Source organism: Oryctolagus cuniculus, chromosome 17 (assembly GCF_964237555.1).
Source record: "Oryctolagus cuniculus chromosome 17, mOryCun1.1, whole genome shotgun sequence".
Classification (NCBI taxonomy): domain Eukaryota; kingdom Metazoa; phylum Chordata; class Mammalia; order Lagomorpha; family Leporidae; genus Oryctolagus; species Oryctolagus cuniculus.
The window spans coordinates 34,067,570-34,091,567 of record NC_091448.1 but is presented as its reverse complement, the minus strand read 5'-3'; the positions used below and the strand labels follow the sequence as shown (position 1 = coordinate 34,091,567).

General features: G+C 46.2%; 3 protein-coding genes and 3 non-coding genes across 50 annotated transcripts in view; 5 read left to right on the top strand and 1 right to left on the bottom strand.

Annotated features, from left to right (window-relative positions):
- The window catches only part of RAD51C (RAD51 paralog C), a 57,451-nt gene extending 48,706 nt beyond the window's left edge, over positions 1-8,745 (bottom strand). For 7 of the 18 annotated variants that reach the window (XM_008271207.4, XM_051824793.2, XM_051824794.2 and 4 more), the window contains exons 1-3: positions 8,521-8,744; positions 2,322-2,580; positions 1,233-1,399 (exon numbers count right to left, since the gene is read on the bottom strand). In XM_008271207.4, coding sequence (XP_008269429.1) covers positions 1,233-1,399; positions 2,322-2,580; positions 8,521-8,638 — 544 coding nt within the window. In that variant the 5' untranslated portion in view covers positions 8,639-8,744. Of the gene's footprint in view, positions 1-1,232; positions 1,400-2,321; positions 2,581-8,520 lie in introns of all 18 variants that reach the window. The other 11 variants (XM_051824788.2, XM_051824792.2, XM_051824789.2 and 8 more) reach the window with 5 other exon arrangements.
- On the top strand, positions 5,741-6,282 carry LOC100354063 (small ribosomal subunit protein uS10). Its single transcript, XM_002719262.5, has one exon. The coding sequence runs from the start codon at positions 5,858-5,860 to the stop codon at positions 6,215-6,217; it is 360 nt and encodes a 119-aa protein (XP_002719308.3). The 5' UTR covers positions 5,741-5,857; the 3' UTR covers positions 6,218-6,282.
- A 51-nt stretch (positions 8,746-8,796) lies between the features above and the next one.
- The window catches only part of TEX14 (testis expressed 14, intercellular bridge forming factor), a 154,599-nt gene continuing 139,397 nt past the window's right edge, over positions 8,797-23,998 (top strand). For 9 of the 28 annotated variants that reach the window (XM_070060959.1, XM_070060966.1, XM_070060955.1 and 6 more), the window contains exon 1: positions 8,803-9,356. The gene's annotated coding sequence lies outside the window, so the exon portion shown is untranslated. Of the gene's footprint in view, positions 9,357-23,998 lie in introns of all 28 variants that reach the window. The other 19 variants (XR_011383536.1, XM_070060970.1, XM_070060943.1 and 16 more) reach the window with 7 other exon arrangements.
- Positions 15,863-16,026, top strand: LOC127484515 (U1 spliceosomal RNA). Its single transcript, XR_007911576.1, has one exon. It is a non-coding gene; the product is annotated as a U1 spliceosomal RNA (small nuclear RNA).
- LOC127484552 (U1 spliceosomal RNA) lies at positions 17,109-17,272 on the top strand. The gene has a single exon (XR_007911615.1). It is a non-coding gene; the product is annotated as a U1 spliceosomal RNA (small nuclear RNA).
- LOC127484537 (U1 spliceosomal RNA) lies at positions 23,535-23,698 on the top strand. The gene has a single exon (XR_007911598.1). It is a non-coding gene; the product is annotated as a U1 spliceosomal RNA (small nuclear RNA).

Below are 23,998 nucleotides of genomic sequence, written 5' to 3'. Positions count from 1 at the left end.
CCTAGGAGGCAGCAGGTGATGGCTCAAGTAGTTGGATTCCTGGCCCCCAAGTGGGAGATCTGGACCCTGTTCCCAGATTTAGCCTGGCCTGCCTGTGGCCATTACAGGCATCTGGGGAGTGCTAGAGAAGATGGGAGCTGTCTTTTAGTAAACAAATTTTTAAAAATTTGTACATATAAGAAACTATAGAGAAAACCACAAAGTAGAATCCAGCAGTATACATGTCAGGATTCAAGAAAAAATATATATAAATGAATTTTAAAAAGTCAAATCAGAAACTATGTACTTTTATAATTGAAAGCAAAAAGCCGGAACACAAATTACCTTTTCAAAATTTGCTTTAAAATCAAATACTTGGGGCTGTCATTGTGGCACAGTTGGGTTAAGCTGCTGCCTGCAATGCTGGTACCCCATATGAGTGTCGGTTTGAGTCCTGGTTGCTCTACTTCCAATCCGGCTCCCTGCTAATGTGCCTGGGAAAGCAGCAGAGGATGGTCCAAGTACTTAGGCCCCTGCCACTCACAAAAGAGACTCAAAAAGAGTTCTAGACTTCTGGCTTCAGCCTTGTCCAGCCCTGGCCATTGCAGCCTTTTTGGAAATGAATCAGCAGATGGAAGATCTCTGTCTTTGCCTCTAAGTCTGCCTTTCATTTGTTTATTTTTTCTTTAATCCTTATTTTTTCATCTTTTAACTCTGCCTTTCAAATAAATAAATCTTTAAAAATAAAGTATTTCCACATTGTAAGCACAAAAAAAGCTTCTCAAACACTTTAATGATACAATTAGTGCAATTATATACTACTAAAAGCTCCAAAAGGTCAGTCAGTGTAACATTTCAAACATTTCCAGAAGTGCTTTTCATAGCCATAGCTACATTTGGTTTTGGAGAAACCAATGTGGAAATCAATATATACTGAATGCATTTTAACATTTGCTTATATTAAGGTGTCCAACTTTAGCTTACACCTGGCAGGATGGAGTATATTAATTTGAAGTCAGACATTGAGAAACAAAGCCCCTGCAGTAAAAAGCAAGGGTCATAAAAGTAGAAAAAAAGGTCAGATCAGGCTGTGGCCCTTCTCATTTTGTAACAGACATCTGAGAGTTTAACAATAGTACAGTCAAGTCATTAAGCTTCATGTTCCAAATGTCCTCTTGCTGAGGTCTGTGATGGGCAAAAATGTAAATTACTTTTATTGTACAGAAAAAAAGGGGGCCATTTTGCTAACTTACCCTCTTCCATGTGTGTTCCTGCTATTAGGTGAAGATGCTGAATGCACGCAGTAGCAAGCTCTACCACTCTATCAACCATAAAACTTCCCTCTGTATCAATAAAAACTGCTTCACCTGCTACTCCTCCAAAACATTCTGGTATCTGCACATCCACTGCCAGCTGCATGCTGTTAAGACAATTACATCAAATGACCAAATCTTTATCATGATCATCAAACTCCAGATAATTATTATTTAGTATTGCTAAAATAAATGAATGAAAATATTTTTATACTCTTCAGAGTAACAGACAGCTGTTTCTCCATGGCCCCAGATATTCTCATATATGAATATGCTTGGAGTAAGGTGGAGATATGCCTATAAAAGCACAATTATGCGCGGCTCACTAGGCTAATCCTCCGCCTAGCGGCGCCGGCACACCGGGTTCTAGTCCCGGTCGGGGCGCTGGATTCTGTCCCGGTTGCCCCTCTTCCAGGCCAGCCCTCTGCTGTGGCCAGGGAGTGCAGTGGAGGATGGCCCAGGTGCTTGGGCCCTGCACCCCATGGGAGACCAGGAAAAGCACCTGGCTCCTGGCTCCTGCCATCGGATCAGTGCGGTGCGCCGGCCGCAGCGCGCCAGCCGCGGCGGCCATTGGAAGGTGAACCAACGGCAAAGGAAGACCTTTCTCTCTGTCTCTCTCTCTCTCTCACTGTCCACTCTGCCTGTCAAAAAAAAAAAAAAAAAAAAAGGCACAATTATGGACTTTTTAATGGTTTTTACAGCTTCTGGTCCTTTCTTATTATACATTAATTTACTTTCAAACAATTGACTTTCAACTATATTTTAAGAAGTGAATAAAGTAAAAGACTGCACATTTATCCTAATGACCATACTACAAAGTTTCAAGGAAATATTTTCTATAAGATAATTACATCAATTTATCAAGATGGGGTACTGATGTAACACAAATGGTAAACTGATTTTTGCTTGAAACACTCACACAGGAGCATGTACGTGCCTTTTTTGGTCTCCCAATAGTAAACCCACAGAACAACTGTCTTAATCAATGTTTATTAAGCCCACCCTTCAGAGGGGAACATTTTATTTTACCATAATTGTGTTTTTCCAACACCTGGTGCACCACAAATTTCTGTTGTTTTCATTAAGGGTATTCCACCCCCAAGAATATTATCTACTGCTGAACAGAAGGTAATTATGAAGCTCTGGGTATGCTCCTGTTCAAGAAGTTCCAATGCTGTACACTTCTTGCCTGACTCAGATGTACCAGCATATCTTGGTTTATTTGTAGGACATTCTCTTCTTATAATTTGCAGAGTTTCTAAGGCTTCCTCTTTAGATATCCCAACTTCTGAAATGAAAATAAGAAAAAAATCCTGACTTTAGAAATTTAAAATAGTCTAACACATAATGGGTTTTACTAATCTTGATTTTTAGATAACACTGATGCTATGAGTAGAGTAGAAAGAAACCGTAAAAATCTAACATCTTGGGGCAGTGTTGTGAAGTAGCTGGTTAAGCCATTACCTGTGATGGCATTCCACATGGATGCCAATTCAAGTCCCAGTTGCTGCACTTCTGATCCAGCTTCCAGCTAATGCAGCTGGGAAAGCAGTGAGAGATGGCCCAGGTGCTTGGGCCCCTGCATCCTTGTGGGAGACCTGGAAGAAGCTCCTGGCTCTTGGCTTTAGCCTGGCCCAGCCTTGGTCATGGTAATCATTCAGGGAGTGAACCAGTGGATGGAAAATATTTTTTTTCTCTCTCCCTCTTTCTTTCTCTAATTCCACCTTTCAAAGAAATAAATCTTGAAAAAAAGTAACATCTTAACTATCTACTATTAACTTTTTACTTCTTCATTTCAATAAAGGCATCTGTTTTATTAGTCATTACATAAATATTTATTATCTCAGAAACAAAATTAAAAGAAGTTATAGCTGAGTACCCACAAGAGCATCTCAGAAGTAGAAACAGGTAGGTATTTGGCATGGTGGTTAAGAGACCTGCGTTCCAGTTCAGAGTGCCTGGTTTCAAGTCTGGGCTCTACTCCCTATTCCAGCTTCTGATTAATGTGCACCCTGGGAGGTGGTGGTGATGGCTTAAGTACTTGGGTCTTTGTCACCCTCATGGAAGACCTAGACTGAGTTCCTAGTCCTTGTTTCAGCCTGACCCAGGCCCCGCTATTGAGGGTATTTGGGGAGTGAACCAGAAGATGGAAGCACTCTGTCTCTCTGCCTTTCAAATAAAATGAAAATAAAGGACATAGAAGTAAATTGTACTTTCACTGTCTCTTATGAAGCCACTACTATCTTGCTCTCATAAAATATACACATGCTTTTTCAAACAAGGATGAATGACTTCTTTAACGTCCTAAAACAAAGTATAACTTTAAGAAGTACATGTCAGGACCAGTGCTGTGGCGTAGCGGATGAAGTTGCCACCTGCTGTGCCGGCATTCCCCTACAGACAGATGCCTGTTCAAGTCCTGGCTGCTACACTTCTGGTCCAGCTCTCTGCTATAGCCTGGGAAAGCAGTAGAAGATGGCCAGGTCCTTGGTCCCCTGCGCCCTCGTAGGAGACCTGGAAGAAGGTCCTGGCTCCTGGCTTCAGATGAGTGCAGCTCCGGCCGTTGTGGCCAGCACCAGCAGATAGAGGACCTCTCTGTCTCTCTCTCCCTCTCTGCCCCTCCTTCTCTCTCTGTGTAACTCTGACTTTCAAATAAATAAATAAATCTTAAAAAAAAAAAAAAGTACATGTCAGCATTGTGGCATAGCAGGCAAAACTGCCTGCAATGCCAACATCCCACATGGGTGCCAGTTCAAGACCCAGCTGCTCCACTTCTGATCCAGCTCCCTGATAATGGCTTAGGAAAGCCATTTGGGGAGTGAACCAGCAGATGGTACGTGCTCTCTTTCTCTCTCTCTCTCTCTTTCTGTAACTCTGCCTTTCAAAAAAAAAAAAAAAAAAGTAGTGGGGCTAGCAGTGTTGAAGATATTTAAATTCCCTTCAGAAAAATGGACAGTGTTGGGGTAATATGGACAAAACTAGGACACATCTCCTGCAGTCAGAGCAGTTCCTTCTATTTTGAAGGTACAAAGCGTATTTCAGTCACTTCCATCTAAGAGTCCCGTCTTGGGGCCAGCGCTGTGGCCTAGCAGGTAAAGCTGCCACCTACAGTGCTGGCATCTGTATGGGCGCCGGTTCAAGCCCCAGATGCTCCACTTCCAATCCAGCTCTCTGCTATGGCCCGGGAAAGCAATGAAAGATGGCCCAACTGCTTGGGCCCCTGCAACCACGTAGGAGACATGGAAGAAGCTCAACTCCGGCCTTTGTAGCCTACTGGGGAGTGATCCAGTGGATGGAAGACTTCTCTTTCTCTCTCCTCTCTCCCTCTGCCTCTCTGTAACTCTGCCTTTCAAATAAATAAATAAATCTTAAAAAAAAAAAAAAAAAAGGGCAGGGAGTTGGAGCAGCAGAGCATTAAGGACTTGAACTGATGTTCTAACAATGCAAGCAGTGGCTCAACCCACTGTGTCACAACACTGTGCCTCCCTGCCTTGTATTATTCAAAAGAACTTTTCATGGAAACATTGATATAAAAATTTCATTTCATGGCGGGGGCCGACATTGTGGCATAGCAGGTTAAGCCTCCACCTGAGATGCCAACATCCTATAAGTGCACTGGGTTAAGTCCAGGCTGCTCCACTTCTGATCTAGCTCCAGCTCCCTGCTAATGAACCTGGGAAAGCAGCAGAAGACAGCCAAAGTGTTTAGGTCCTTACCACCCACTTGGAAGACCAGGATGGAATTCCAGGCTCCTGGCTTTGGCAAGGCCCAGCCCTAGCCATTGCAGCCATTTGGAGAGTGAACCAGCAGATAGAAGATCTCTGTCTCTCCCTTTCTCTCTGTTACTCTTTCAAAAAAAAATTTTTTTTTAAATAAACTCCTAAATCACTCCAAACTTTTAATGAGAACAATTATTCAACGCACAAAATTTTTTAAAGATTTTATTCATTTTATTTGAGAGGTAGAGTTACAGACAGTGAGAGGGAGAGACAGAAAGGTCTTCCTTCTGAGGTTCACTCCCTGAATAGCTGCAATGGCTGGAGCTGCGCCAATCCAAAGCCAGGAGCCAGGTGCTCCTTCCAGGTCTCCCACGTTGGTGCAGGGGCCCAAGGACCTGGGCCATCTTCTACTGCTTTCCCAGGCCATAGCAGAGAGCTGGATTGGAAATGGAGCAGCTGGGACCAGAACTGGTGTCCATATGGGATGCTGGCGCCACAGGCAGAGGATTAACCTACTGTGCCATGGCACCGGCCCCAATGCAAATATTTTTAACAATATAGTTATTCTCCTCAACTACATGGTTTCATTTCTATTTGACAATGTGGAGTGAAAACAGAAAAGATGCTACAGAAACAAACAATGGTGAGTCTGGCATCATATGTCAGTTTGATAAATCAGTGACTGACTTAAGTATATGAACTATAATTTTGGTAGTAAGAAAAGTTTTTTCTGAAGACGACGCGGTAGCATTAGGTGCGGAGCGTGTTTGCGCCTGCTCCTGCTCCTGACTCACCGCTGTTCGCTCTCGCCGAGGAACAAGTCGGTCAGGAAGCCGCGCCGCAGCCATGGCTTTTAAAGACACCGGAAAGACGCCCGTGGAACCAGAGGTGGCCATTCACCGAATTAGGATCACCCTGACCAGCCGCAACGTCAAGTCCCTGGAGAAGGTGTGTGCTGACTTGATCAGAGGAGCAAAGGAGAAGAATCTGAAAGTGAAAGGACCTGTTCGGATGCCTACCAAGACACTGCGAATCACTACAAGAAAAACCCCTTGTGGTGAAGGTTCTAAGACATGGGACCGCTTCCAGATGCGAATCCATAAACGGCTCATTGACTTGCACAGCCCTTCTGAGATTGTGAAACAGATCACTTCCATCAGCATTGAGCCGGGAGTGGAAGTTGAAGTCACCATTGCAGATGCCTAAGCCAACCGACTGTTTTAATAAATTGACTACCACTTGTAAAAAAAAAAAAAAAAAAGAAAAGAAAAGGTAACGGTGGGGCCAGAGTGGTAACATAGCAGGTTAAGCCACCACCTGAGACACCTGCATCCCAAATTGGAGTCCCTGAGTTTGAGTCCAGCTCAGCTTCCAATTCTCCTTCCTGCTTATGCACATCTTGGGAGGTGGCCAGTGATGGCTCAAGTACTTGGGCCCCTGCCACCCACATAAGAGATTCAGACTGAATCCAGGTTACTGACTTCAGCCTGGCCCAGTACTGACTGATGAAAGTGTTTGAGGAGTGAACCAATAGTTGGAATAACTCACTTTTAAAAAAAATTATTTTTGGCCAGCGCTGCAGCTCACTTGGCTAATCCTCAGCCTGCGGCGCCGGCACCCCAGGTTCTAGTCCTGGTTGGGGCGCCAGATTCTGTCCCGGTTGCTCCTCTTCCAGTCCAGCTCTCTGCTCTGGCCCGGCAAGGCAGTAGAGGATGGCCTAAGTGCTTGGGCCGTGCACCCGCACGGGAGACCAAGAGGAAACACCTGGCTCCTGGCTTCAGATCGACTCAGCTCTCCGGCCGTAGCAGCCATTTGGGGGGTGAACCAACGGAAGGAAGACCTTTCTCTCTGTCTCTCTCTCTCACTGTGTGACTCTGCCTGTCAAAAAAAAATTTTTACTTGAGTTAGAAAGAAATCTGTCTGCTGGTTCACTCCCAAAATGGCCACAACAGCTGGGGCTGTGCCAGGCCAAAGCCAGGAGCTTCATTTGGTCTCCCATGTGGGTGCAGGGGCCCAAACACTTGGGCCATCTTCCACTGCTTTCCCAGGCACATTAGCAGGGGGCTAAATTGTTAAGTGGAGTAGCCAAGTCTGGAACTGGTGACCATAGGGAATGCTGGCATCTCAAGCTGTGGCCTAACCTACTATGCCACAATGCCAGCCTCCTCTCTTTTTCAAATAAAGTTGATGCCCAAGAAAAAGCACGTTTAAGTCAGATTGTTCACATTGTAAATCCTGACTGCACCACTTACTATGTTAAATTTTTGTACCTCACATTTTTTTCTTTTGTAAAATAAAAATGAAAACAATGCATGTAAAAGTCTCGGTAAGGGGCCAGCATTGTGGCACAGTAGGTTAAAGCATCCACCTGCGGCACCAGCATCCCATTTGGGCACTGGTTCTAGTCCCAGCTGCTCCTCTTCCAATCTCTGCTATGGCCTGGGAAGGCAGCAGAGGATGGCCCAGGTGCTTAGGCCCCTGCATCCACAGGAGAGACCCAAAAGAGGCTCCAGGCTTCAGATCAGCCCAGCTCCAGCCATTGTGGCCATTTGGGGAGTAAATCAGCGGATGGAAGACCTCTCTGTGTCTCCTCTCTGTAACTCTGCTTCTCAAGTAAATATTTAAAAAAAAAAAGGCTTGGTAAATACCAAGGTCATCCAAAACAATCAATAATTGCTTGTAATTATTACTGGGTCTCTCATTTCTTCTTCGGAAACCCTATTTATTGAAAGAAAAAGAGCCCATCAAACTTTAGGGGACACAGTCTGTGGTATGACTACTTAAATAGTTAAGGTTGGGTCTACAAGTTATTGTTCAGTGGTAAACTGAAACCTTATCTCCCACTGTTAAGGGCATTAGCTTAAAAGTCTGTTTCATCTTCTTCCATGGAGATGCGCAGGTCTGGACATCCCATATTGCAATATGCACAGCGAGAGCACTACAGGATGCAGTGGTTCCCTCCAATACATGCAACCACGGCGCTCGGAATATAAGGTTTTAGTCTTTTCAGTGAATTATATAAGGGGTGTCTTCTTTCTACTTCTTTTCTCATTCAGTGGCTCTACCTACACGAATCCTACATGTCTCAAAGAATTCGCATCCTTGGAATTTTGGAGCGGAGAATAAGATTAGGTAGTCTTTCTAGTTTCCCGTTCTGTCTCCACTAGTTCCTAACCTAGTTATGAAAAGTCATTTAACCTCTTCAAAACAAGAGACCGGCTCTCATCTGCATATTGCACAAAATCCTAGTAAAAGCGTTCTTTTGGGCATGAGAGAATCCTCAACGCATCCAGGAGGCACTAACACAAAGAAAGCAGCCACAATTCGTGTGACCATTCAGACAACTGTTAAGCGGGGTCAAGAAACTGTTTCTCGGCCTAAACGCGGCCGTGAGAGGCGGCGGGACGCGGCGACGGAGCCTGGGCTGAATCAGCCTTGCAGGCGGGAGCGCCCCGCCGCGGGCGGCTCCGACGGCGGCCAGCGCGTCGCCACCGGCCCTCAGCAGTTACCTTTGCTGAGCTCGGAAGGCTTCACTTCCAGGAGCTCCTCAGCCGTCTGGAAGCCCGCAGTCACCAGCTTCACGCGCACCGCCGGCGACAGCGGAAAACTCGCTAAATCCCGCTGCATTTCAAGACACGGCCCCTCAGCGCACGCAGGGTGGGGCTGTACTTCGGACCGCCGAAACTCTCGCGCCCAGAGACGGGCGTGCGTGTGACGTCACACGCAACGCGCGGAGGGGGCGTGGTCTGCGGCCTGGCCGCATGCGGGCCTGGCCTTCGCGGCCGTGTGAAGTTGTGTTAACGTTCGCATCGGCGGCATTTCCACTGCGATTCCTCCAAATCTCGTGTGTGGTTTCCTCATCAGATGTATATTGTGACTTAAAAATGGATTTAGACCGTAGGGTGGACAGCCAGGCCCAGAGGGCTCTGCACACAACATTTCCTCACCTTCGCCCTGGCCTGTCTCATGGAAGGCTAGGTCATTTTATAGAAATGATCTCCCCGAATGGGAGCAGTGGGAAAATGAGGGTACACTGACCGGTAACTGGACGTTTGGAATGGGAAGTCCAGGAAACAGCCATAGAAAGACTAACCAGTGTGCCATTAGGGTGCAAGTCTCTTGGCTCTTCTCGCCAGCCGTCCACACCCCCGCACCTGCCCCCCCAGACTTCCCGCCCTCGCAAAGGATTGTGGGCCAGCCCCCCACAGCCGCTGGGGAAAACGCTCGGCGTCCGGGCCCCTCACCCACCCGCCGACGCCTTCCCGCGAGTCGGGCCTGGCGTTTGGGGGTTTCTGAGTCTGTTAGAGCTTCACGGCCTGCCTAGTTCAAGAAGATAGCTGGAAAAGTAAGCACGTAATGAGCCCGGGGTTTCTGGGGTTCGGAGAGGGAGGGGCTGGCCTGTACTGGAACACGCCTGTTCCGTGACGGAGTTGGGAAGGGGTGTTCAGGCTGTGGAAATGGCCACTTGGAAAACACAGAACTCTGGGGAAAATAGAAGGAAATTTGAAAGATGCCTTGTAAGGGTCTCTCCTTGTCCAGGAAGCACGGCTGGCTTTTTCAGTTGAGTAACCTGTACCCTACTTGTTGCCTGGATTCCTCACCCTGACTTTACTTGTCGGCTTAAAGGACCTCCTGAAATATTGTAAATCAGGGCCCTTCAAGTTCTTAGGAGCTAAAGAAGGAAACAGCTTATGCGGAGCACATGAACAAATCCTATACACGTAAATGCTCCTAGGCATTCCGCCGGAACAGAGCTCGGGCCTCAAGGCCCAGAACAGTTTTTCTCAAAGCCAAAATTCAAACCTAGTATCGTTTTTTTATTACCCTGAGCTGCCTCCAGACGGTGAGCCCCTCCTAAGGGCCGCGGCGGGGCAGAGGCAGGGGGACTGACGACAGGAGAGCCTGCTCAGTTTGTACCCAGTGTAGGAGACCCCAGAAAGGCTGCCAGACTGGTCCAAATGCGGCTTGGCGCTCAGAGCATTGCTGTACTTCTAATATGATCTATGCCTGGGCACTCACTGGGCATTAATTAAGTGTTGTCCTCCAGGAAATTCATGCTTATGCTTACAATGCAACCTGGTTCCTGGGTGAAGAAAATTTGGTGTTACCACATTCAGCGATAGCTTTTCTGTTAGCTTGGTCATGCTCAGTGGGATTGGTCATATTTAGAATTTTATTTCATCAGCGGTGGAGACTTAAGAAACTTGTGGATTCTGCCATCAGCTATACAGTTAGGTGCTAATAACCTTCTCTGGTCCTTGAGTTGCCTGTACCGACTACCATGTCCAAGATAATTCTTAAAGTTTCTTTGATGCAGTTTGCTCAGCTTTCAAACTAACATCCAGGTTTATGAAGCTAGGCACCTGAAACTAAGCAAAGCTAGGGGATAAATATGGAATGTGCACCTTCCTGTATTGTCTGTTTTCTTCAGATTTCTTTAGAGAGGGAAGGGTTGAATTATTTAACTGGTGAGTCATTTAAAACATTGTCTATTAAGTAAGCATTAACGTACTGTGGAGTAAAATGTAAACATTGAAAGTTTTCAAATAGTCATAAGCTGGATAATTTAAAGCTGCTCAGAAATGTTTTTATTGTCTTTTTTTTAAAGATTTATTTTGGCCGGTGCTGCAGCCCAATAGGCTAATCCTCTGCCTGCAGCGCTGACACACCGAGTTCTAGTCCTGGTCGGGGCGCCAGATTCTGTCCCGGTTGCTCCTCTACCTGTCCAGCTCTCTGCTGTGGTCCGGGAGTGCAGTGGAGGATGGCCCAAGTCCTTGAGCCCTGCACCCCATGGGAGACCAGGAGAAGTACCTGGCTCCTGCCTTCGGATCAGCCCGGTGCGCTGGCCGCGGCAGCCGTTGGAGGGTGAACCAACAGCAAAAAGGAAGACCTTTCTCTCTGTCTCTCTCTCTCACTGTCCACTCTGCCTGTCAAAAAAAAAAAAAAAAAGAAGAAGAAAGAAAGAAAAAGAAAAAAGATTTATTTTATTTATTTGAAAGAGTTACAGAGAAAGGTAGAGAGAGAGAGAGAGAGAGGTCTTCCATCCACTGGTTCACCCCCCAATTGGCTGCAATGGCCGTAGCTGCGCCAATCCAAAGCCAGGAGCCAGGAGCTTCCTCCGGGTCTCCCAGGTGGGTGCAGGGGCCCAAGGAATTGAACTATTTTTCTACTGCTTTCCCAGGCCGTAGCAGAGAGCTGGATCGGAAGAGAAGCAGCCAGGACTAGAATCGGCACCCATATGGGATACCAGGCTTCAGGCCAGGATGTTAACCTTTGTACCACAGCGCTGGCCCCTGTCTTTTGCAATTTGAGGTTAGGGTCAGCCCTGTGACACAGCTTCACTTTTGATCCAGCTTCCTGCTAATGCACCTGGGAAAGAGGTAGATGATGGTCCAAGTACATGGGCCACTGCCACCCAATTGGGAGACCTTGAGGGAGTTCCAGGCTCCTGGCTTCAGTTGTGCTCAGCCCTGGCTGTTTAAAATTATTTTGAGTTGCCTGGCACTGTGGCATGGAGGGTGAGGCTGCCACCTGTAGTACCTGCATCCTTTATGGGTGCCTGTTCAAGTCCCGGCTGCTCCACTTCCAATCCAGCTCTCTGCTATGGCCTGGGAAAATAGTAGAAGATGGCCCAGGTCCGTGGGCCCCTGTACCCACTTGGGAGACCCAGAAGAAGCTCCTGGCTTCAGATGGGCTGAGCTCTGACCATTGCGGCCATTTTGGAGAGTGAACCAGCAAATGGAAGATGTTTCTCTTTGTCTCTCTGCCTCTGCTTCTCTGTCGCTCTGACTTTCGAGTAAATAAATAAATCTTAAAAAAAAAAAAAAAAAAAAAAAAACAACAACTTATTTTGAAAAACAGAGTGACAGAGAGGGAGAGAAAGAGAGATATCTTCCATATGCTGATTCTCTCTCCAGATGGCCACAATGGCCAGCACTGGGCCAGGCTGAAGCCAGGAGCTTCATCCGGTCTCCCGCGTGGGTGACTGACAGAAGCCCAAACACTTGGGCCATCTTCCACTGCTTTTCTCAGGCCATTAGCAGGGACTTGGATCTGAAATGGAACAGCTGGGACAGGAACACGGGTATACATGTGATACTGGTGTCACAGGCAATGGGTTTTACCTCCTATGCCACAACACCAGATGTGATAAATAAAAATATCTAAAAATAATTCAAAAAATAAACAGGCCGGCACCGCGGCTTACTAGTCTAATTCTCCGCCTGGGGCGCTGGCACCCCGGGTTCTAGTCCCAGTCGGGGCGCAGGATTCTGTCCTGGTTGTTCCTCTTCCAGTCCAGCTCTCTGCTGAGGCCCGGGAAGGCAGTGGAGGATGGCCCAAGTGCTTGGGCCCTGCACCCGCGTGGGAGACCAGGAGAAGCACCTGGCTCCTGGCTTCGGATCGGCGCAGCGCGCCAGCCGTAGCGGCCATTTGGGGGGTGAACCAACGGCAAAAGGAAGACTTCTCTCTCTCTCTCTCTCTCTCTCTCTTTCTTTCTCTTTCTCTTTCTCTTTCTCTTTCTCTTTCTCTTTCTCTTTCTCTCTCACTGTCTAACTCTGCCTGTCAAAAAAAGAAAAAGAAAAAGAAAAAAATTTAAATAAACAAACAACTCCATGGGGCCAGCATTGTGGTACAGTGGGTTAAGCTGCCACTTGCAAGGCCAGCATCTCATGTCAGAGTGCCATCCTATATCAGAAGGCCAGCCCAAGTCCTGACTACTCTGTTCCCAATCCAGCTTCCTGCTAATGCACCAGGGAAAGCAGCAGATGATGACCCAAGGACTTGGGTCCCTGCCACCTATGTGTAAGACCCGGATGGAGTTCCTGGTTCATGGCTTTGGCCTGGCCCAGACCTGGCTGTTTCAGCCATTTGGGGTGGGAACCAGCAAATGGAAGATCCCTCTCTCTCTCTCTTTCTCTCTGTGCCTTTCAAATAAATAAATCTTTAAAAGAAAAAACAACCTCCACGGCAGGTGTTTGGTCTAGCAGTTAAGATGTTCATTAGGACACTGGTGTTCCAACTGAAGTTAACTGAATTCTAGTCCTGACTCTGCTCCCAATTCCAGTTTCTTGATAATGTACACCCCAGGAGGCAGCAGGTTATGGCTCAAGTGGCATGGTCCTTGCCATCCATATGGGCGATCTGAACTACTTCCCAGCTCCCAGCTATTGCAGACATTTGGGAAGTGAACCAGCAGTGAGAGCACACACACTCCCTCTGGCTTTATGTGTCTCTGCTTCTCAAGTAAAAAGTAAAATAATTTTTTAAACATTTATTTTTCATTTATTTGAAAGACAGAGTTACAGAGAGTGGTAGAGACAGAGAGAGAGGTCTTCCATCCACTAGCTCACTCCCCAAACGGCCACAACAGCCAAAGCTGAGCTGATCTGAGCTAGGAGCCAGGAGCCCCTTCCGGGTCTCCCACACCGGTGCAGGGGCCCAACCAAGCACTTGGGCCATCTTTCACTGCCTTCCCAGGTGTATCATCAAGGACCTGGATCAGAAATGGGGCAGTCGGGACTTGAAACCAGCGCCCATATGGGATGATAGCACTGCAGGCTGGGGCATCAACAAGATGAGCCACAGGATTGGCCCCAAATAAATTTTTTTTAATTAAGAAAACTCATTTCTTACTCTTAGTTCCTGGCAACCACCATTATAGTTTATGTTTCAATGACTTTGATTACACTTGATACCTCATATAAGTGGAATGTATAGAATCCATCCTTTTTGTGATTGGGCTTATTTGACTTAACATAATATCTTCAAGGTTCATCTATCTTATAGTGTGTGTCAGAATTTCTCTTTAAGTCTTAATTATAGGGGCCGGTGCTGTGGTGTAGTAGTCTAAGCCTCTGCCTGAGGCACTGGCATCCCATATGGACACCAGTTCGTGTCCCAGCTGCTCCTCTTCTGATCCAGCTCTCTGCTATGGCCTGGGAAATCAATAAAAGATGGTCCAAATTCTTGTGCCGCTGTGCCTACATGGGAGATCTGGAAGAAGCTCCTGGCTTCTGGCTTCGGATCAGCCCAGCTCTGGCCTTTGAGGCTATTTGGGGAGTGAACCAGCAGATGGAAGACCTTTCTGTCTCTCGCACTCTCTGACTATAACTCTACCTCTCAAATAAAAAATAAATAAAATATTTAAAAACAAAATAAGAATGTACTGCTAACCACAAATCTGAAACTGGCATTTGGGATTTAAGAATTGTTGGTGATTATTACCAGTATAGGTCCTATGTATGACCTTTTCCCCTTATTCAAATAGTTTGCAATCAGATTTTGAGATATCTTAACTTTTGTTTCACATAAAAATATTTATAGATTTTATTTCTTTATATGCATAAAACACACATATAATACTTGTTTACAGAAGAAAATATATAAAAATCGAACTGATAGTCTGTTGGAAAAAAAAGTCTTCAGTAGTAATTTTCCCCTACATCACAAAATCCCCTTCCCCCTGCCCCATTTTTTTCTTCCTATTTTGGACACTTCTGTGTTCTTGGTTATTGTGTGTTAATCTTTAATTACGATTTTTTTTTGACAGGCAGAGTTAGACAGTGAGAGAGAGAGAGACAGAGAGAGAGTTGTAAACAGTGAGACAGAGAGAGAGAAAGGTTCACTCCCCTAATGGCCGCTATGGCCAGCGCTGCACCGATCCGAAGCCAGGAGCCAGGTGCTTCCTTCTGGTCTCCCATGCGGGTACAGGGCCCAAGCACTTGGGCCATCCTCCACTGCCTTCTTGGGCCACAGCAGAGAGCTGGACTGGAAGAGGAGCAACTGGGACTAGTACCCTGCACCTCAGCCTATATTAGAACCCCAGGGTGCCAGCACCGCAGGTGGAGGATTAGCCAAGTCAGTCACAGCGCCGGCCTAATTACGATTATTTTTAATATAGCAGTAATTTCTTCCTGTTTTAAAGATATAAAAGTGGCTAATTTATTTTGAAAGAGAAGAGACTACAAGAAGAAATCTTTTATGTAAGAATTGGGAAATAGGGTGGTTCTAGTAATGTTGCAGAGACAATTAAAGAATACATCTGTTCAACTTAGAAACTCAAATTCTAATGTACTGTGAGGAATGAATGGAAAGGGTTGAGAATTGTGATCACGGTATTAGGTGGGCCTGGAATATGTGAATTCTTAGCCATTGTTTAAGACAGGAGGGGTGACATTGGTCACAAAGGTGTTTTCCAGTGATGACAGTCATCTGTCCCACTGTGGGCCTCAAGCGGGGAACTCAGTTCTTCCCTGTTTTTTTCCCTTCAAAATTAGAATTAGCGTTTGTACAACTCATCTCTCAAGTGAAGATGATCATTTGTTTCATGTTTGAAAGGGAGCAGGCTGCACGTAAGCCTGAAGATTTGTACTGACTTGATATATATTGAACAATACATGCTGTGAATTGTCAATTTTAGTTTTTCCAGATTTCATCTTTTCAGATTTGCTCATTCAGGTTACATGGACAACAAGTAGGTGAACTGTGTCAGAAATCACAGTGATACCAATATTGACAAATCTTTGAAGGCAAAAGTTTATGTAGGTTTATCTTTAAGTTTTAGTTCAGTAGCATCTGCCAGTATACTAGGAAAAGGACGCTAAATGAGCTCAGCAAAAGGGGTGTGGAATATGTAGATTAAGTGCAGTGGCTGCCGGTCTTTAGCACTCTAGGTTTATATTTCCCAAGATTTTTGGCATAACCATAAATAGAAATACTGATGTTTTGTTACTGCAGTTTGAATTTTTTTATTGAAAAATGAGGAACGTTGCTAGATTGCATGATAAAAATTACCTTAACTTTGAAGTAGTTTGAATATGAGAGTGAGATGCCAAGCAACCGTTTCAACTCATACTTACCTGGCAGGGGAGATACCATGATCACGAAGGTGGTTTTCCCAGGGCGAGGCTCATCCATTGCACTCCGGATGTGCTGACCCCTGCGATTTCCCCAAATGTGGGAAACTCGACTGCATAATTTGTGGTAGTGGGGGACTGCGTTCGCGCTTTCCCCTGGTTTTTCTTGTTCAAAGGAAGAGTATGGTAGTTTCAGGTTTTTGCGGTTTCTTTGTGGTTTTCTCTGCGTATGTTTGTATGGTTCTATCTAGCTTCTTTGCTTTGGTTTAATCCTAACCCTTGTTAGTATCATGTTTTCAAAAGATGTGAAATGTCTCCCATCCCAGATTCATGCTGTAATGGCTGGCCCAGAGCTTGGGCGATCTCACTTCTGAAACTTTTATCTTGGGTTCGGGGGGCCGAGCACTTCTCCAGCAATTAGTTGCTAACTGGATCAAAAGTAGAGCGGCTGAGGCTGAAGTTCCAGCCGGTTCCCGTAAAGGATACTGATGGCTTTCCCCTATTAACCAAGCGCTGGCCCCTCCATTCCAGATTTATTTGTTTTTTGACAGGCAGAGTGGACAGTGAGAGAAAGAGAGAGAGAAAGGTCTTCCTTTGCCGTTGGTTCACCCTCCAATGGCCGCTGCGGCCAGCGCACCGCGCCTAGCGCACCGCGCCTATCCGAAGGCAGGAGCCAGGTGCTTCTCCTGGTCTCCCATGGGGTGCAGGGCCCAAGCACTTGGGCCATCCTCCACTGCACTCCCGGGCCATAGCAGAGAGCTGGCCTGGAAGAGGGGCAACCGGGACAGACTCCGGCGCCCTGACCAGGACGAGAACCCGGTGTGCCGGCACCGCAAGGCGGAGGATTAGCCTACTGAGCCACAGCGCCGGCCCCCATTCCAGATTTCTAATCGCGTCTGCAAAATGTGCTTTGCCACATAAATGAAGTAAGGTTCATAAATTACCAGAATTAGGTCACCGACATTTTTGCCAATAGCCTCATATTCGTCGTGCAATTATGACGTCACCAAAGGGGCTGAGCTATGTATGTGAGCGCTATGTCTTCTGGTCTTGTCCACACTCTACATACATTGCTTGGGTTTTTGAAAGTATTTCAGTATACAAAATGTTATTTTTTGGCTGTTAAAATTTGGAGAAACCTCTATGTCACAAGTGATGGTCTGGAACTTTGTAAATGCAGTGACCCTATCTGTAGAGTGTATGGAATCTGAGGGTAATATGTCAAGCATTCCATGACACTCATACTTACCTGGCAGGGGAGATACCATGATCACGAAGGTGGTTTTCCCAGGGCGAGGCTCACACATTGCACTCCGGGTGTGCTGACCCCTGCGATTTCCCCAAATGCGGGAAACTCGACTGCATAATTTGTGGTAGTGGGGGACTGCGTTCGCGCTCTCCCCTGTATTTTCAGTTTAAAAACAGTATGCTAAGAATCATGGGGAGATATCTTGGCAGGATGTATACATCTTCTGGTTTTGTTGGCAGTGGTTGGAAGCTGCTGTTCTTATTATACTTTCAGTTGACTCTAACTCCTTGCACACGGGGTGTGATTACTCTTTTTCTCATGCTGAGCCATTTAGTTTACCATTTCTGGCTTTCCACATGCCTCAATGCTTTCATCTCTCCATCATTCCCTTATATATGGTATAATTTTAGTTTGTTTCCAGTTGAAAGTTTTCTTACTTTTCTGCTTTGGAAAGATGATGGTATGCAAAACTTTATCCTAACCCATTAAAGAAATTAGGGGGGTTGTAGATTATGTGGAGAATTATTAGAAACGGCAAGTAGACATGTAAATGTTAGGAAATGGAATCATTTACTTGTAAAATGATTTTAAAAATTCATTTTCCAAGTAGTCTTGCTATTTCAAAGAAATATATTGGTTTAAGGTATTGATCGTGTTTCCTGTGAACTTTGCTTATGAATGTTTTAAAGGTTTTTTTTTAATTTTTTATGGTGAATGCTTTAGGATTTTTTGCATAAATTGACATGTCATATATTATTTTGGTTTAGGATCTTTAAGATGGAGAGCACACCTTCACGGACACCCTTTCAAAGATTAGGACAGATACAAAATGGGGGAGGGAGGAATGTTATCACCTACAGGTTTAGGAGGTACATACTATGCTTGAAAGTCACATAAGAGGTTCATCACTGGGAGAAAGGATCTGAAAGACAAACATAGATCCAAGTCTTTGTTGTGGTCCAAGGCATTTCTCAAGGAGATTCCCCATGGATCATTCTTTTTGGTGGGTTTAAAGTAAGCAGGCATGAGCTTCAGGAAGTCCTCCTGTGACAGAAGTGACCAGTACAGCTCACTTGTGAAGTCCATGCAGGGTGCTGGCAGTGAAATAGGCTGTATAATGTCTCTGTCTCTGCCTCTCTGTAACTCTGCTTTTCAAATAAATATTTAAAAAAAATAAAAGAAAAGAGACATCCCAAAATGAAGGTCTCAAAATTAAAGTTTTGGTCCAACCTTCTGCCATACTGTGTCACTGCGGCTCATTCTTCCCCAAGGCAAGCAATGGAAACTAGAATCCCTCTTCCCCAAAGTGGGTTAGAGAAACCAGAGCCCCTTTTCTGCAAAGCCAGCCATAAAACCCAAAAGTATTGCTCTTAACTTTTCCCCACTTTGCTGTGTAAGGGTTGCCCATAGGGTGCCATCACTGTGGCCTAGAGGGTTAAGCTGCCTCTGCAATGCTGGCATCCCATCTGGGTGCCAGTTTGAGTCCTGGCTGCTCCACTTCTGGTCCAGCTCCCTTTTAATGAGCCCCTGCACCTGCGTGGGAGACCCAGATGAAGCTCCTGGCTCCTGGCTTCAGCCTGTTGCTGTCATTTCCGGGGGTGGGAGGGAAGAAAAAACGAACCGGCATATGGAAGATATCTATCTCCTTCCCTCCTCCTCCCTCTAATTCTTTCAAATAAATTTTTAAAAAAGTTGGCCATAATGAAATTATGTTTGATTGATTGTCTTAAGACCCCCATTGTATTCCAGGAAGGGTCCTGTCCCCTACCCTGAAGGAAGAGAGGGGAAGAATCTGGACAGGCCTTGCTGTTTCCCCACTCAGTCTATTATTATCATCATATCCTTTTTATCCAATCATATTTCTGTTCAGCTGTCCAAGCTTCACTGAACCTAAGCATATAAATGGATAGTTTACCTTGGGTCTTTAAAGCCTCTCCCATCACATAAAACCATGATCAAATACATTTGTTAAGGCTTTTCTACTGTTATTCTGTCCATTCACAGTTTATCTCAGCAGATTCAAATATTGAGCCTTCAGAGGGAAAGTTTGAACTTCCCTACAAAATGTACATCATCTTTCCTCCCTTGACTATGTATCGTGTCCCTTTACAAAATGTTAATGAGAACTTCTTGTTTCTTTGTTTTTTAATGTCAGAGTTTTAGAGAGAAGGAGAGACAGACTGATCTTCCCTCCACTGTTTCACTCCCCAGATGGCCACAAAGATCAGGGCTGGGCCAGGCTGATACCAGCAGCTTCTTCCAGGTCTCCCACGTGGTTAGCAGGGACCCAACCACTTGGACCATCTATTGCTGCTTTCCCCAGGCCATTAGCAGGGAGCTGGATCGGAAGTGGAACAGCCAGGACACGAACTGACATCCCGTCCGGCATTGCAGCTTTACCCTGTGTGCCACAACGCAGGTCCTGAGAGCTCCTAGTTAAAAAGAATTCAAGGTGTTGGTAGCAGAGTATTAAACCAAGTAAGGAGGGGCCAGCGCTGTGGTGCAGCGGGTTAATGCCCTGGCCTGAAGCACCGGCATTCCATATGGGCGCGGTTTGAGACCCAGCTGCTCTACTCCTAATCCAGCTCTCTGCTATGGCCTGGGAAAGCAGTAGAAGATGGCCCAAGTCCTTGGGACCGGAATTAGCTCCTGGTTCCTGGCTTCAGGTCAGCATAGCTCTGTTGCTGCCAACTGGGGAGTGAACCAGTGGTTGCAAGACCTTGCTCTCTCTATCTCCCCTCTCTCTGTGTAACTCTTTCAAATAAATAAATAAATCTTTTTTTTTTTTTAAATGAACCAAGTAAGGAGTCCCAAGTGCAGGACCCTGAGCTAGTACACAGTTCACTTGCCCATGGAGCCAGTCAGATCTGACTTTGACTTTCCTGTTTGTCTCCTCAAAAACATTTAGGGTTCTGTAGTTCTCCACTCTTAGGCCCTGGTAAATCTATGATAGCTCTTTGTTTCATTTTTCCTCTAAGTTGGTACTATAGGCAGATTAATTTTTCCATCCCGGGGCCAGTGCTGTGGTATAGCGGGTAAAGCCCCGGCCTGCAGTGCTAGCATCCCTTATGGGCAATGGTTCGAGTCCTGGCTGCTCCACTTCTGATCCAGCTCTCTGGTATTGCCTGGGAAAGCAGTAGAGGATGGCCCAAGTCCTTGGGCCCCTGCATCAGCGTGAGAGACCTGCACCAGCTTGGGAGACCTGGCTCCTGGCTTCGGATCAGCACAGCCCTGGCCATTGCAGCCACCTGGGGAGTGAACCAGTGGATGGAAGATCTCTCTCTCTCTCTCTCTCTCTCTCTGCTTCTCCTTCTTTCTCTGTGTAACTTTGACTTTCAAATAAATAAATAAATCTTTAAAAAAAAAAGTATTTTCCATCCCTCTTGCTGACCAGATGTGTAGTATCTAGGTAGAACACATTCCTCTTGGATTACATGTAGTGCCCATTTTTACAGGGCTAAGTCCTGTCCCCCTTTTATTTCATTCCTTAACGTTTACTTGAATTACATGTATATAGACTTCTTGATAAATAGCGCATAGAAACATGCCCTTAACCTCCAACCCAGTTCCCAGGTAACCTTTTATTCCCTTCATACTTTTTTTTTTTTTTTTTTTTTTTGACAGGCAGAGTGGACAGTGAGAGAGAGAGACAGAAAGGTCTTCCTTTTGCCATTGATTGGTTCACCCTCCAATGGCCGCCGCGGCTGGCACACTGAGGCCGACGCACCACGCTAATCCGATGGCAGGAGCCAGGTACTTCTCCTGGTCTCCCATGGGGTGCAGGGCCCAAGTACTTGGGCCGTCCTCCACTGCACTCCCTGGCCACAGCAGAGAGCTGGCCTGGAAGAGGGGCAACCGGGACAGAATCCAGCGCCCCGACTGGGACTAGAACCCGGTGTGCCGGCGCCGCAAGGTGGAGGATTAGCCTAGTGAGCCATGGCGCCTGCCTTTTGTTGTTCTTTCATAAATAATATTACATTTGTCTTCACACTCCTTAAGACCTGTCTTAAATGTCATCGCTTCAAGGGAGCCTGCCCTAATTTCCTCTGGAGAAGTTCTTTCTCTCTCTCTCTCTCTCTCTCTCTCTCTTTTTTTTTTTTTTTTTATTTGACAGACAGTGAGGGAGAGAGACAGAGAGAAAAGTCTTCCTTCTGTTGGTTCACCCCCCAAATGGCCACCGCGGCTGGAGCTGCCGATCCAAAGCCAGGAGCCAGGTGCTTTCTTCTGGTCTCCCATGTGGGTGCAGGTGCCCAAGTACTTGGGCCATCCTCCACTGCCTTCCTAGGCCACAGCAGAGACTGTGGCTGGAAGAGGAGCAACCAGGACTAGAACCCAGCACCCATATGGGATGCCGTAGGCAGAGGATTAACCAAGTGAGCCATGGCGCCAGCCCATCTCTTGTTCTTTTTATAACAGCCAGGGTTAGGAAGGATCCATTGCGTGAGAAACTGTGCTATCCTTGGCAGGGGCTTCTTGCCTCAAAGAATGATTGATCACAGACTGATGCAATGAATAGGAATTCTACTTGAGATAAGAGATAAAGAGGAACACTAGGGCAAGTTTCACATTTCCTGCCTGCCTGCCTGCTTGCCTTTCTTTTTAGGTTTATTTAAAAAGCAAAGTTACAGAGAGGGAGACGGAGGTAGGGAGGGAGAGAGAGAGAAAGAGTCTTCCACTACTAGTTCACTCCCCAGTGGCCACAATGATCAGAGCTGGGCTGATCTGAAGCCAGGGGCCCAGAGCTTCTTCCAGGTCTCCCACAGGGGTACAGGAGGCCAAGAACGTGGGCCATCTTCAGCTTCTTTCCCACGCACTTTAGCAGAGAGCTGAATCAGAAGTGGAGTAGCCGAGACTCAGAAGGGATGCCAACACTGCAGGTGGCCCCGGGTTTCTTATTTTCATTTGCCTTATCTTTTCTACTTCCCTGGGTTCTGGGTTCTTCGGAAAGAGAGATTAATCCTTACACATTTTACCACTCTTAAGGCCCTAACAATAGGAATACAACAAACTCTTGTTGAATGAATGGATGAAATGAACTGTGAACATTTATTTTTTTTTAAAGATTTTTATTTATTTATTTATTTGACAAAAGTACAGAGAGTGAGAGAGAGAGAGAGAGAGAGAGAAAGGTCTTCCTTCCGTTGGTTCACCAACCCAAATGGCTGCTAGGGCTGGCGCTGGGCCGATCCAAAGCCAGGAGCCAGGTGCTTCCTTCTGGTCTCCCATGGGGTGCAGGGCCCAAGCACTTGGGCCATCCTCCACTGCCTTCCCGGGCCACAGCAGAGAGCTGGACTGGAAGAGGAGCAACCGGGACTAGAACCCGGCGCCCATATGAGATGCCGGTGCCACAGGCGGAGGATTAGCCAAGTGAGCCATGGCGCCAGGCCCGACTGTGAGCATTTAAAAAATTTGTTCATCAAGTGGAATAAGGCTGGATATACTATTAAATTTAAAGGTACTCTTTCTGTGCCTGTTGTAAAGATGGAGAGAACAGTTGTACCTACTTCATAGAATGATTATGAAGATTAATGTGTTTACTTTATGTAAAATACTTAGAACAGTGTCTGACATATAAGTGCCATGTATGTGTTCCCAGCTACTACTACCATTATTATTTTTAGTACTATTAAATATAATTACATATAACTTTATTACTATTACATATATTCACACTCGAAAAATAAGCATCTGATTACTACGTTTATGAAAGAAAATGTCAACAATAGTGTGCTAGTAGGCTGCAAGGTGAAAAGAAACAGCAAGAATTATCACACTAGGGCTAGCCTTGTACTGCTGGCAACCCCTTTGGGGTGTGCCAGTTTGAGTCCCTGCTTCTCGATGCTTCCCATAAAGCTCCCTGCTAATACACCTCGGAAGGCAGAGGAGAATGGCCCGGGTACTTGGGTTCCTGCTACATGTGTGATAGACATGGATGGCTTTCCTGGCTCCTAGCTTCAGCCTGGCCTAGACCCAGCTGTTGCAGGCATTTGGGGGAATGAAACAACAGATAGATCTCTCTTTCTATCACTCTGCCTTTCAAGTAAATAAATAAATCTTTACAAAGAAAAAATTATCACATGCCATTATGCTGTTTACAAGCTTCGTCTTTAGGGAAAGAGGAAGGACTGATTGTGAATGCGGAAAGTGAGTCCCAGGGCTGACGTCATCTGTGGAGGCGGGTGATATGTAGATGAAGAATCGCAGTGCAGACTGGGAAAGGGTGCTTCTTCCACACTTGTATGTCTCAGAGTGTAATTTGGGGAACTTTGAACGGCTGCTGATTTTTTCATAGGTTTTAGAGTGCTTTGATTAATTTCACATCATTATATGCAGCTTTTAGCCGAACATTTATGTGGGGACCATACGTAATTAGTGCTGTGTACAGCAGGCTATGACAGACCTCAGGCCTGAGCAACTCATACTTACCTGGCAGGGGAGATACCATGATCACGAAGGTGGTTTTCCCAGGGCGAGGCTCATCCATTGCACTCCGGATGTGCTGACCCCTGCGATTTCCCCAAATGTGGGAAACTCGACTGCATAATTTGTGGTAGTGGGGGACTGCGTTCGCGCTCTCCCCTGATTTCTTTGGTTTAAAAGGAAGTTTCTAAGCTGTTGCCGTGACTCGCTGGACCAATTCTCTGCCTAGCTCTGCCAGCACACCGGGTTCTAGTCCCGGTCAGGTTGCCGAATTCTGTCCCGGTTGCCCCTCTTCCAGTCTAGCACTCTGCTGTGGCCCGGGAGTGCAGTGGAGGATGGCCCAAGTGCTTGGGCCCTGCACCCCATGGGAGACCAGGAGAAGCTCCTGGCTCCTGCGGTGGCCATTGGGGGGTAAACCTATGGCAAAAGGAAGACCTTTCTTTCTGTCTCTCTCTCACTAAC